Genomic DNA, 14,560 nt, shown 5'->3' on the forward strand with positions numbered 1-14,560 from the left:
AAAACATTACATAGATAGATAGATAGATAGATAGATAGATAGATAGATAGATAGATAGAACCTAATAAGAGTACAAAGATGGCGGGCCTGGAACCCCATTGGCACCCCCTTCAACATGTCATAGGGCTGCTGATAAGGTTATGGAAAGGATCCCATTTCCCTATGTCTAAGGGCTAGTTCACACATGGAACAGTATGGCGTATTCTGGTCCTGATTGTGAAGCGGGAAGCCACGTCAAAATAGGGCCAAAATGCGACTCTCAACAGTCGCGGCTTCCCGCTCCGAAGTAGGCACAAATGAATGGGCCCAGTCCAGAATGTGCTGCCGCAAGGGGCTGAATCAGTCGCGGAATCCGCCTGAAGAAAGGGCAACTCGCTTCTTTTTTCCATGAGCAGCAACATGCCACTAGCGGAAAAAAGTAATCTAGCGGTCTACATAGACCTCCATTGTGAGGGGGCGGATTATGACGTGATTAAGTGACAAAATCCGCCCCCTCTTGCCCTGTGTGAACGAGCCATAAACTGCACAGATGCTGCTATTGGGTGCAGCATTTTAGGGGTTAATTGGCTAGGACTGGATTTCTCTTCAATAATGGCCACTGCAGTAGAGTGTCATAGTAGTTACAATATACCGCTACCACCTGCAGTGGATGGTGCCGACTCACCTTCTGAACCTATGTCAGGCCCGATTCACATTTGTGTTTGGGTTCCCATTTGGAACTCCGCTTAGGAACCCCCCAAAACCTATTTGCATAAAAAAGTGGTTATCCAAGGAAACTCGCGGACTCCATAGACTATAATAGAGTCTTTGTGGTTTCCGCTTGGTTTCCATATATATTTCATACGGATAGGTGAACGGAATGGCCTGAACACAGATGTGAAAGGACAACATCCCTATGTCCTACATTTAGGGGGAGTTCACACGGAGTTACGTGCCACGTGATGTGGCACGTAGATGCCGCGGGACCCTTTGCGGGCCGTACACGCTCCCATTGATTTCAATGGGAGCAGGGATCGTATGCGCATACAGATTTATGTTGGGTCTATATTACAACATAACCACTCTATGCTTTGCCAAACTGTCTCTCTTTAAGACACTGTATTTTGGTCTAGATGCAATCCTATGAGCGTAACGCGGGATATCTGCTGGCACATGACTTCTGTTTGACACTAGGCGCAACATAGACCCATGGTTTTCAATGGACACGGTAATGTGGATCTGTATAACACGGATATGAATGTAATACAGTTCATTCCGGCTACTTTTTTAAGACCAAAAATTGTAGAGATAGATTCCCTTTGTGTAATAAATTCACAATGACACCAGAATTTCTTATCAGTGACATGATGTGATAGGAGTAAAGAGGACAACACATTAGCAATGATAACAGATATATCCATTGAAGACAAAGTAGTTGTTTAACAAAATCAGAGCAGATTGTATGTCATGGACAGACCTAAGTAAAGCTAAACATTACATATCTGTAACGTACTGCGCCTTCATATCTTCTCACTGAAGATAACAAAAGCCATTTAAAACCATCAAAAAGTTGATATAACACTCAGTGCCATAGTGTAGATAACACACGAGTATTTAATGGAATGGTCATAAGTAACATGTATTTTTGTTATGTCTTATCTCTACCATTAGAATCCTATCCTTCACATACTATACATGTCTTATCTATACCACACAAAGCCTAGGTCTTACATATATGTCTTATCAATATCACTAGACACCCATGCCTCACATACATGTGTTATCTATACCACTAGAAGCCCATACAGACATGTATCATCAAAGTAAACCCTCTATGAATTCCATGGCTTTATTCATCAGGACACTATTAAAAAAACAAATGGTCCTCGGAAGTTTTTTAAATTAGGTTAATATGACCTCAGATGAACAAGAAAACATGACAAATGACATCATATGATGACCAAACACTAGGCCAAAATGCAGAAGCAGTATATGAAAAATGAAGTACTTTCTACTTTCATAGGACTTTAGGATAAGTAGTGGTAATTAGAGGTAATTAGTGGTAAATTAATGGTTAGACTAGATTAAGTGATCATCAGCAAGTGTGGACACCTCAATGATAAAATGCATTTTGTAGGTTTTCTGGTCTGCAGCATTTAGGAATGTGTTAATAGAATGCCAAGGAGGAAAGACATCAGCAACGATCTTAGAGAAGCAATTGTTGTTTGAACTCCTTTATTCTACAGCGAGAAAATATTATTCAAAAGAGGAAACCATTTAAGAAAGTTGACAATCTTCCCTGTAATAAATATCCCACCAAATTCATGTGAACGTCAGACCATGCACAAGGAACAAAATCCCAAGAGCAACAAGTGACTCTACAGTTAAACTGTCAAATGTACAAGTTTATGGCAGTACAGTTAGAAAAATGCTGAACAAGTATGGCTTGTCTAGAAGGTACAAGTATGTCTTGACTGGTAGGTACAAGTATGGCTTGTCTGGAAGGTACAAGTATGGATTGTATGGAAGGTACAAGTATGGCTTGTCTGAGAAGTACAAGTATGGTTTGTCTGGAAGGAACAAGTATGGCTTGTCTGGATGGTACAAGTATGGCTTGTCTGGAAGGTACATGTATGACTTGTCTGGAAGGAACAAGTATGGCTTGTCTGGAAGGGACAAGTATGGCTTGTCTGGAAGGTACAAGTATGGCTTGTCTGGAAGGTACAAGTATGGCTTGTCTGGAAGGAACAAGTATGGCTTGCCTGGAAGGTACAAGTATGGCTTGTCTGGAAGGTACATGTATGGCTTGTCTGAAATTTACAAGTATGGCTTGTCTGGAAGGTACAAGTATGGCTTGTCTGGAAGGTACAAGTATGGCTTGCCTGGAAGGTACATGTATGGCTTGTCTGAAATGTACAAGTATGGCTTGTCTGGAAGGTACAAATATGGCTTGTCTGGAAGGTACATGTATGGCTTGTCTGAAATTTACAAGTATGGCTTGTCTGGAAGGTACAAGTATGGCTTGTCTGGAAGGTACAAGTATGGCTTGCCTGGAAGGTACATGTATGGCTTGTCTGAAATGTACAAGTACGGCTTGTCTAGAAGGTACAAGTATGTCTTGACTGGAAGGTACAAGTATGGCTTGTCTGGAAGGTACAAGTATGGATTGTATGGAAGGTACAAGTATGGCTTGTCTGAGAAGTACAAGTATGGTTTGTCTGGAAGGAACAAGTATGGCTTGTCTGGATGGTACAAGTATGGCTTGTCTGGAAGGTACATGTATGACTTGTCTGGAAGGAACAAGTATGGCTTGTCTGGAAGGAACAAGTATGGCTTGTCTGGAAGGTACAAGTATGGCTTGTCTAGAAGGTACAAGTATGGCTTGTCTGGAAGGAACAAGAATGGCTTGTCTGGAAGGTACAAGTATGGCTTGTCTGGAAGGTACATGTATGGCTTGTCTGAAATTTACAAGTATGGCTTGTCTGGAAGGTACAAGTATGGCTTGCCTGGAAGGTACATGTATGGCTTGTCTGAAATGTACAATTATGGCTTGTCTGGAAGGTACAAATATGGCTTGTCTGGAAGGTACATGTATGGCTTGTCTGAAATGTACAAGTATGGCTTGTCTGGAAGGTACAAGTATGGCTTGTCTGGAAGGTACAAGTATGGCTTATCTGGAAGGTACAACTATGGCTTGTCTGGAAGGTACAAGTATGGCTTGTCGGGAAGGTACAAGTATGGCTCGTCTGGAACGTACAAGTATGACTTGTCTAGAAGGTTTTCCAGGACATAAACCTGTGCATGCTGATAGACGTGTTTGTCAGCACTGATTAGGACCGCCCACTGGACTCCTAAGCATAGAAACAACAAAGATCTCAATGAATAAGTTACAAACTATATATCAATCTGCTCAGCGCCCCCTGCTCTATAAGATGCCGCATTCAGCCTGTCGTGAATGTACAATGTCGCGGGTTCAGTAAGTCATATTAATGTTTAATAACACCAGATTTTTATTACATAATAGATAAAAGTTTAATGGAAATCAGTTTGTATTTGTAGAATTCCAGATAAAGTGTGAAAGTGAAGGTAATAAAGTAATATTTTAATTATTATATTTTAATATTTTATTAAGAAGAACAGACAGAGTAAGAAGCCACAATGTGCTCGTATAATAGCGGTTAGATGTTTATTGTCCTTAAAACCTAACTCAATTGTATATGTATCATAGAGGAAGCCCCTGAAGAGAAGGGGCCAGGGTGACCTTATCCCTTGGTTCAATGAAAGGTGAGAACCTCTCATGGTACCGACTTTGATCTATGACTTGTCCAACAATGGTGAGAACCTCTCATGGTACCGACTTTGATCTATGACTTGTCCAACAATGGTGAGAACCTCTCATGGTACCGACTTTGATCTATGACTTATCCAACATTGAATGGTGAGAACCTCTCATGGTACCGACTTTGATCTACAACTTATACAACAATGAGTGGTGAGAACCTCTCATGGTACCAGCTTTAACCTACAACTTATCCAACAATGAATGGTGAGAACCTCTCGTGGTACCGACTTTGATCTACAACTTATCCAACAATTAATGGTGAGAACCTCTCGTGGTACCGACTTTGACCTACAAATTATCCAACAATGGTGAGAACCTCTCATGGTACCGAGTTTGATCTACGACTTATCCAACAATGAATGGTGATAACCTCTCATGGTACCGACTTTGATCTACATCTTATCCAACAATTAATGATGAGAACCTCTCGTGGTACCGACTTTAATCTACGACTTATCCAGCAATGAATGGTGAGAACCTCTCATGGTACCGACTTTGACCTACAAATTATCCAACAATGGTGAGAACCTCTCATGGTACCGAGTTTGATCTACGACTTATCCAACAATGAATGGTGATAACCTCTCATGGTACCGACTTTGATCTACATCTTATCCAACATAGAATGGTGAGACCCTCTCGTGGTACCGACTTTAATCTACAACGTATCCAACATTGAATGGTGAGAACCTCTCGTGGTACCGACTTTAATCTACAACTTATCCAACATTGAATGGTGAGAACCTCTCATGGTACCGACTTTAATCTACAACTTATCCAACAATGAATGGTGAGAACCTCTCATGGTACCGACTTTGATCTACAACTTATCCAACATTGAATGGTGAGAACCTCTCGTGGTACCGACTTTAATCTACAACTTATCCAACATTGAATGGTGAGAACCTCTCATGGTACCGACTTTAATCTATGACTTATCCAACAATGAATGGTGAGAACCTCTCATGGTACCGACTTTGATCTACAACTTATCCAACATTGAATGGTGAGAACCTCTCGTGGTACCGACTTTAATCTACAACTTATCCAACATTGAATGGTGAGAACCTCTCATGGTACCAGCTTTAACCTACAACTTATCCAACAATGACTGGTGAGAACCTCTCATGGTACCGACTTTGATCTACGACTTATCCAACAATGAACCAAGATGTCCCAGGTGGTCACCAGAATGACTTTGACTTTCACTATGTAGCTCTTAATCCCTGGCCCTACAATATTTCTATAAGCTCCAGCACAACTCGATATCTCCCTCTCTGCATGTCATTCTCTGGAAGCCGAGATATGATGACATGTTAGTTGGTGCGGGGACTTCACAGTTGCTTATTGGAGTGGGGATGTCCCACGCGGTGACCTTCATTATTGTGGCAGCAGGAGGAGGCTTGTGTCTCTACTTAGTCTTCTCTATGGATGGGTTAAATACATATCCAGGGAACGGCTGAAGATTTACCAATGAAGAATCAATTTTTAAGTGTAAGTCTCCAAAAATATTGCATGAATGTGATAATCCCTGACAGAACAAGCAGAAAGATTTGATTCTCCAGGGGAACAGGAGACAGTCAGCAGGTAGCGGACCCCTATGATAAGTGACTGAATTGGCCTGTTGCTGACTCAGCTTGCCGTTTTTGGAGCGTAGTGCTGAGTCGTTGACAGTCGACACAAATAATCTATGCACTTTGTATTTTTTCTCCCCTAAAATGTCCCAGATTTGTACTGAATTTTGCAAGCTCAGCAAAAATGTCATCCCTGCGTTATATCAACCCAATCCAAGTCACACACACCACACCCTCCTGTAGTTTCTAATTCCTGCAGTCCCTTTGCAGTGCCTGTCTGGTATTAAGTGTGCACTGAGGTGAGGATTACATTTGGATAGACTTTAGATACCCGAGCGTTAACATGGAGGGAGTTTATAGGCACAGGCAGCACCTGGCAGCACACTCTGCACAGGCACATGATCATGGCACTGACCGAAATCTACATACAATGTAACTTTCCTATAGCAAGTCCTAAAGAGACAATGTTGCTAAGCAGTGCAATGAGCTAGCAGGCTATACACCTTATTAAAAGGAATGATTCCACTTACCCAGGGTCACAATGAGCCATGACTGACGTATACAAGGGAATAATTCACGTTCCCACGGGGGTCCCACGGGCATTTTCTATCAGGGGAGTGAAGAAGTTGAGAAACAAAATGCCAAGGAAGAGCCGTGATGGTGAGCTGGAGAGAGATAGAGCGTGGAATACAATGAATACTCTTCATTCTGTCTATAAACCTGAGTGGTAAAGGCTAGAGCCAGAATCTGCCCGGAGCAGGTGACAATTCCATCCCCTAGGACCTTATTAAGCCAAAGTGCAATAAATACATAAATCCCAACCTGGCACAAAGTGGGGTTAATAAATGTATAAAGTCATGCCCTCAGGTGACCCTGCCTCTATAGGAGCAGCACAATGCCCACTTACCTGCCCGGGTTAGTACAGTGTAGGGTGTCTGTGGCGCCCCCCACCTTCTCCCCTCTTCTCTCCTCTCTCTATCCCTGGACTGCTTCCCATGTGCAGATACACTACTGCTGACTTCTCATCTCTGCAGTTTTAATGGGGGAGGAGAGAGTACTAAGCCCTGCCTCTGCCCCTGTCTGCAGATTCTTCTGTATCAGAGTAGGAGATACTCTCCATCACTATACAATGCAGAGACTTCAATGCAGGCAATACATAGGATATGCATAAGTGCTGCACTGGAATATTAACAATGTATCAGCTCTGGAATGTCAATATTTACTAAATGTTTCTTTAAAAATTTACACTTGGTATAAATAAAACCAATCACTTCCTAAAGATGTAGCAGAGCCGGGTTTGTCCAATGCAGTAAAACTGTGTCTGTCCTTTAGCAGAATCCGTTCTGTTTTCCACCATATGCCGGCTGTAGATTTTCCCAGACTTGCAGATAGATCTTATACAGAGAGGTATTGTTAGATGACAAAATTCAGCTCTAGCGGTCCAATGCAGGATGGACAAACTGCAGACAGTTTGCTGCAAGACTATTATAGATTATTACACTGACTCTCTATAGGTTCTGCGGCTTTCCATGTACCCAATAATTGTAGTAGTAAATTGTGGCTAAAGGAAATAAATATACATGTAATGTCATTGTAAAGATTAGGCAATGGCTATAGATATAAAGGACAGGGGGAGGGAGGGTTAGTAGCACATGGGACAGGGAGAGAAGAGGGAGGAGGAGGAGGAGAGACAGACAGAAAAGTCCTGGAGTCAGATTTTGAAAGAAATGATGAAGGGAGAGAAGGAGCAGAAACCGCACTCGAGTGACTTTACATAGTGATATAGGTACAGAGCTGTATGGAGAGTATCACGGGTTTACATATGTCTATGGTGCATTGAAGACAAGAGTCCATACACAGGACAGCACAGACCAGAAGGACGAGCTGCTAGATCCCAGTCCAAGGGTAAGTCCAGTGACTTCATGGTGCATACATAGTAATTGCAATGAAACTTCACCCACAATTGCATAAAAAAGTGGTCTCCTGGGGGGCGGTATTCTCAAAGAAATGGCCAAGATGTATAACATATGGTGGAACTAAAAAATCTGTCACGTAAGATCCAGTTTGGGTGAGGAGACAGTCTGCTCAAGGAGGTGGTCACCTGAAGAGATGTTACTGTATTAATATTCTTTATTAGTAGGTGATGTCGGCTATGGTTCTACTAAACTATGGGGTTATCATGTCCAGAGGAAGGTTATGTAGTGCGCTCTGTAAATGAATACAGTCTATTGTTCTCTGTAAGCAGCCAAGTTGTGCGACTGTAGTGTTCTTCAGTGGGATACAACAAGTCCAAGATATGTGATCCATGATAAAGATGACAAAATCCCCCAATCTTATTCACTTCGTCAACTTTTTACTTGCATTTACCTATTTAGTAACAGTACTCGTGTAATACTCAGAATTTAGCAAATGGTTTGCTTAGCGTCTCTGGTGATGACAGGGTTAATACATCATATCATGGTCTAGGGTGGTTTTAGGTTAATATTGTTATTAAATATGGTTTTAGGTTCATAGTTCAATGGTAAGGTGGATTCTAATGATATTGAGAAAAAGACGACAATCGAGACATAACAAGGATTTAAGTGATTTTAATGCAAGAAAAGCAAGAGAAAGAAAAGACAATCAATAAGAAGCAACACTTATTCTGAATCTTGGGGAAACCCAATGCCATGTGCACTGACACCCCAAGATATACAGGAAATTCAAAGATGATAGGAAACCCAGCAAGCGTCAAAAGTCAGATGGGATACCTAGTATATTATAGGGTGAAGACGTGTTATAACCTTCTCCTTAGAGAATAGAACTTTCCAGAAGTTGAGATATTGGTCATGTACATGTTTTATATTCACTGATATGGAATGAGACCTTATACCCCTGGACCCCATGAAACGCTTAAACAAAGTTAGAATTGAAGTGGAAGAGACATCAAGAAGCATATATGTTATGCTGTTATATGGTATGGTATAGGATAGTGAAGGGGTTAAATGCTGGTGGGCTCCGGCAGTGTAAGTTGTTTTTCTGGTTCTGATTTCCAAATCCTCTTCTTTCCTTTCCTCTGCACTATCCAGTTAAAGAAGCACTCCAGCAATGTGCCATATACTGTATCCTAGCTGTGTGACTTATTCAGTTCTATCCATACACAGTATTTTAAATGGTCACTAACTTCAGATAACTTAGCGCATGCAATTCTGGATCAAAAAGCAATACACTTATTTATAAATGTTGCTGTTTTCTGCCTGTAAAACCTCTCTATAGTTGCTGCCACTAGGTGTCTCCCTTCTGTCTAATTATTATTATATATATTTTATAATTATTATATATTATAATTCCTATTTTTATTGTATTATTTCACTTACTTATATTAAATATTAATTTGCTGTTTGCTGCCTGTTACTAGGGAAGTTCCATTCTTTTGTGTATAGAACTTCCAATGAACTAAAGAATTACATCACCATCTAGCAAACCCTTCCTAGTAGTTCTTAGTCACCTCCCCTTCTAGCTCCTTCTTATGCCTTCCTTTTGTCTTTGTATGTCCTCCATACATAGGATGCTGCTAAAGGTATAATTGTTATCCTCTGTAAGTGACCAAGTAAGTCCGTACAATGATTAGCTGCAGAGCTATAAAACTCTACTGATTCAATGCTTGTGTACACTATTTGTGTGCTGTGTGCAGAATCTCCAGTGTATTCCTGTATGATGAAGCTACATGCAGCTCACCCTTGCCCTCTGTTTGGGAGAAACATATCACAAGCAGGAGGGAGCGAAGACAAGTTTAAGTGGGGTCACATATAATATACTGAAACTTTTCTATGTGAAGACGTTCTACATTGATGATCAATCACTTTCGGTTCTTATATAGGACTCAGAGCAGAGCCAGTGCAGTTTAATGAGACCCAACTTCTCTGCCTCTGGAAAGCCAAAGAACCATAAGGGGAACCAAATATTTTTACGTTGGATTTTTAAAATTTGCTAATTTGGGGCCACTCTGTATGATCATTTACTGGCATATATGATATCCCAGGTATGAGCTGGCGCAAATTTCATTGCGGGCACACGACCCCAGCAGATAATGTTCCAGATTTACAATGAAGGGGTGCAGGATGTATCAAAATCTTGATGCATTCCCCCTTTGTATCCTAAAGAAGTAATATTGAGGAGAGTTAGTGTTACTGTAAGCTTTATGGATGCCATTGTGTTTATATTACATCTTGTAATTGAATAAAACTCCAAAATATCTGATTACTTATCATTCCAAGTCACTCTCTGACAATAACTTACCAACAATGTCTCCTGTATCTCTTTGGCATAGGGAAGACACCCAGAGCTGCAGCATCCGCTGTACATTATTTGTGACACTCTGCTGCAGTGGCAGAAATCGGACATAACTTTTATGAATATCTATCACTGAGAAGATCCGCAGGCAGCCGCAAGTCTCCTATACAGCCGCTGAGATGTGGAATTACATGGTGTCTACTTAAAGGGAACCCATCACATTGCGAATGCAGCCGGTTCAGTAGTAGCATGTTATAGGGCAGGAAGAGGCAAGCAGGTTGATATATAGTTATATGGGAAAAGATTCTGTGTAACGTATTTTATGCATTGAATTCTTTGCTAATTCTATAATTAGGAGTCCAGTGGGCGGTCTTATCAGAAATTGACAGCTATCGCTATGTGAGTGTACATACATGCAGAGATAACTGTCAATCACATTGTAGGACTCCTCATTGGACTCGAGCATAGAGGGATTTCATTTTTTTTCTTCTCTGTAGATTGTGAGCCCCCACATAGGGCTCACAATGTACATTTTTCCCTATCAGTTTTTTTGCTCTTGGCAGGATTCGAACCCAGGACTCCAGCACTGCAAGGAGATTTCATTGAATTAATGACATATAAGGTATAATGAATTGTATCCCCATAACTATATATCAATCTGCTCAGCTCCTCTTGCTCTATTACATATACAAATTTACAATTTCCACTGTAGCTACTTTTCTGCAATGTTTGGATGTGATTGTAGGGCTTCAGCCTAATGGTGTTTCGATGCGATTATGTTCCCATCTAATGTGTATGGGGGTCTCCTAACTCTCCTTTTTGTCCTCACTGTTGATAAGTTGAGGTCAGGGCTGGTGTTGGGGCGCAAACTGGGAAAATACCCTTCCCCATATCTCCAAAGGGGCCCTGGGATCAGCAGTACCAAACATTTCGTCTGGGGACCCAGATCGGGGGAGCCTTAATAATAAGTGTATCGGCGTGCTATATCATGAAGGTAGTCACCGTGTGGAGGTGCTGTGCTACCTGGGCCTAGTATAAAGGGATTAGTGGTCTTATCATGTGTTTTGTTTTGTAATTGTCTGTATAGTGGTAATAATTCTCCCCAGTATAGCGGTATATACACATAATGGTACACACACATGGCAGTTTCACAACTATATATATGCTTACAAATTTTTAACTGATGCTCCATTTAGTCAGTGGTTGAGCAGTGATGCTCCATTCAGTCAGTGGTTGAGCAGTGATGCTCCATTCAGTCAGTGGTTGAGCAGTGATGCGCCATTCAGTCAGTGGTTGAGCAGTGATGCGCCATTCAGTCAGTGGTTGAGCAGTGATGTTCCATTCAGTCAGTGGTTGAGCAGTGATGCTCCATTCAGTCAGTGGTTGAGCAGTGATGCTCCATTCAGTCAGTGGTTGAGCAGTGATGCGCCATTCAGTCAGTAGTTGAGCAGTGATGCTACATTCAGTCAGTGGTTGAGCAGTGATTTTTCATTCAGTCAGTGGTTGAGCAGTGATGCGCCATTCAGTCAGTAGTTGAGCAGTGATGCTCCATTCAGTCAGTGGTTGAGCAGTGATTTTTCATTCAGTCAGTGGTTGAGCAGTGATGCGCCATTCAGTCAGTAGTTTAGCAGTGATGCTCCATTCAGACACTGACTCGTGTGGGGAGAATGTCGATAAAGATGAGGGATCCAAATAGAAACCCCCCCACACACACACACACCTGAATCCCTGGTGTCACGGAGAGATGAGCATGCAGAGTCTGATATCTTAAACCTCTGCGGGGTTAATAAAATAAATAAGAACATCCCTTTAACATACCACATTTCAAGCTGAATCAGCCATTGCAGTCACCTATAAGTTGAATTTTTCACCAATTTTCCAATGGCTTTATCAAACTGCAGCAAGTTATTAGATTCAAGTATAACTTTACTACATCTGTATTATTTTAGTATTGATTCTTTATTAGCACAGGCGCAGCTTGTACCTCCTGTGTCCTAATACAAAATCCATCCAGGGTCCTCACTCACCATGTGCTATCTATAATACTCCTATCTTTAGGTCCAGGGACCGGCAGCCATTGCTTCCCCTTTGACCCCTATAGCTACTTCCCTGGTGATATCTACTTATATATTTAATTTTTAGATTTTTAGTATATTTCTTTCTAATTTATCTCATCTAAGTGTATAAATCAGGTGATATCCACTTGACTGTTCGATGATATGCAAAGTTTACAGCCATCTGTTCAGTTTTCATGTTATGGTGATATCCAGTCTGAGTTATATTAAGGTTTGTAAGCTTCCTGTGTGCTAGGCATATACTGGTGTGAGGGAGACACTATATCCTATGGAGGTGACAATCTGGGAACTGTGCCCAGCCACATGCTAGTCCCTTAGCAAAGCCTTATCCGGGCACCTGGGAAGGTGGGACCAGAGCCAACCTGTCATTGAGATGATCATCCATGTAACACCTTCTAGAGGTCACATAATACAGATAGTAAACAACGCAACCCCCGTCCTCCGAGAGGGAATCACGGCATAAACACGTTCCAAAAACTAACTTTGTTATAAGTATCGGATCAACTTGATACTATTGATATCATGAATGTAACCTTCCATAATGTAATACTGCTGATCAACATGGCCGGGGGGGGGGGGGGGTCCTTAAAAAGTTTTTCAATACTACGATGAGGAAAAACAGAAGTCACATCAATTATTGGTTAAGAAACCAGAGAGACTGGAAAATATTATCAAAACATTATCAAAAACCACAACAAAATCAAGTCAAAAATACATGGCCATTACAAAAACCTCATCCCAAAACCTTATAAATGTTATATATGTATAAAATTCTGGGGTTTTAGAGGAATTATCAACAATATTCAGTGTGAGCATAGCCCAAGAACGATTCTTCAGTAATAAGATGATCACATCCTATCCTATTATCCTATTAATATTATAAATGTGAAAGTTTGTGGGTTTGTGAGTTTGTGTGTGTTTGGATGTTCGGATGTTTGTTCCTCAATCACGCAAAACCCGCTCGACCGATTTGGCTGAAAGTTTCCACAAACATAGTTAATACACTCGATTGCGCAATAGGCTACTTTTCGTCACAATAGCGCACATACGTTTGTGCCAGGACCCCCACAAAACCCAAACTCACACCACCATCTCTGCAATCTCACGCACTTTGGACCATAGCAAGCCACCAAATTCATATTGCCCTCTACAGCCTCGCCCCTAACCCCACACAATCACATATACATATACTTTACCACTTTGCCCCTCCCCTTAATGATACTCCAGGAGGCTCTCTTTAACGCTCTGGAGCAGCCATGTTTGCCGACCCCCACCGCTCTGACAATCCGCGACACCGCCCACCCATGTCAATACCCCTAGGAGGTCTAATAAATGCAAAAAAAATGTTTTTAAAAAAAGTAAAAAAAATATAAAAACAAATAAAAAGGATTAAAAATTCAAATCATCCCCCTTTCCCTAGAACACATATAAAAGTAGTGAAAAACTGTGAAACACATACATGTTAGGTATCCCTGTGTCTGAAATCGCCCGCTCTACAAAGCTAGACAAATATTTTTCCTGTTCGGTAAATGCCGTAGCGGGAAAAATGGTCAAAAATGCCAAACCGCCGTTTTTTCACTGTTTTGATTCTGATAAAAATTTGAATAAAAAGTGATCAAAGCAATAACATTTCCCGAAAATGGTAGAACAACAAAGTACACCCGGTCCCGCAAAAAAAGACGCCCCATACATCCCCGTACACGCACTTATAAAAAAGTTACGGCTGTCGGAATATGATGACTTTTAAAAAAAAAAAAAAAAATTTTAAACACAGTTTTGGACTTTTTTAAAGGGTCAAAAAGTAAATAAAACCATATAAATTTGGTATCCCCGGAATCGTAACGAAACACAGAATATAGGGGACATGTCATTTTGGTTGCACAGTGAACGCCGTAAAACCGAAGCCCGCAAGAAAGCCGCAGACCTGCATTTTTTCGTCCAATCCACCCCATTCTGAATATTTTCCCTGCTTCCCAGTACATTATATAGAATAAATAATGGTGGCATCATGAAGAAAAATTTGTCCCAGGAAAATTAAGACCTCAGATGGCTCTGGGAGAGGAGAAATAAAAAAGTTATGGGGTTTAGAAGGAGGGGAGTCAAAAACGAAAAACAAAAATCAAAAAATGCCATCGGTGGGAAAGGGTTAACTTCAAATACCTCTGTCCCAAAGTCACTATGTAAAGTTTCTCACAACACCGTATATATAGCAGCTCTAATACAAATTAACTTCAACACAAAAGTCTCACGTATTCTCTGAATTACAGAAAAAACAAGATACAAAGTTACATTTCATATCCCATACCTTATACACACTA

General features: G+C 41.1%; 1 protein-coding gene across 1 annotated transcript in view; it reads right to left on the reverse strand.

Moving 5' to 3' along the window:
* SCN4B (sodium voltage-gated channel beta subunit 4) overlaps window positions 1-6,922 on the reverse strand; it is a 47,005-nt gene extending 40,083 nt beyond the window's left edge. The window contains exons 1-2 of the mRNA XM_075279741.1: window positions 6,803-6,922; window positions 6,426-6,560 (exon numbers count right to left, since the gene is read on the reverse strand). Of these exons, the coding sequence (XP_075135842.1) occupies window positions 6,426-6,498 (73 nt within the window). The 5' untranslated portion in view covers window positions 6,499-6,560; window positions 6,803-6,922. The remainder of the gene's footprint in view (window positions 1-6,425; window positions 6,561-6,802) is intronic.
* Between the last annotated feature and the right edge of the window lie 7,638 nt (window positions 6,923-14,560).

Source organism: Leptodactylus fuscus, chromosome 6 (genome assembly GCF_031893055.1).
Source record: "Leptodactylus fuscus isolate aLepFus1 chromosome 6, aLepFus1.hap2, whole genome shotgun sequence".
Taxonomy (NCBI): domain Eukaryota; kingdom Metazoa; phylum Chordata; class Amphibia; order Anura; family Leptodactylidae; genus Leptodactylus; species Leptodactylus fuscus.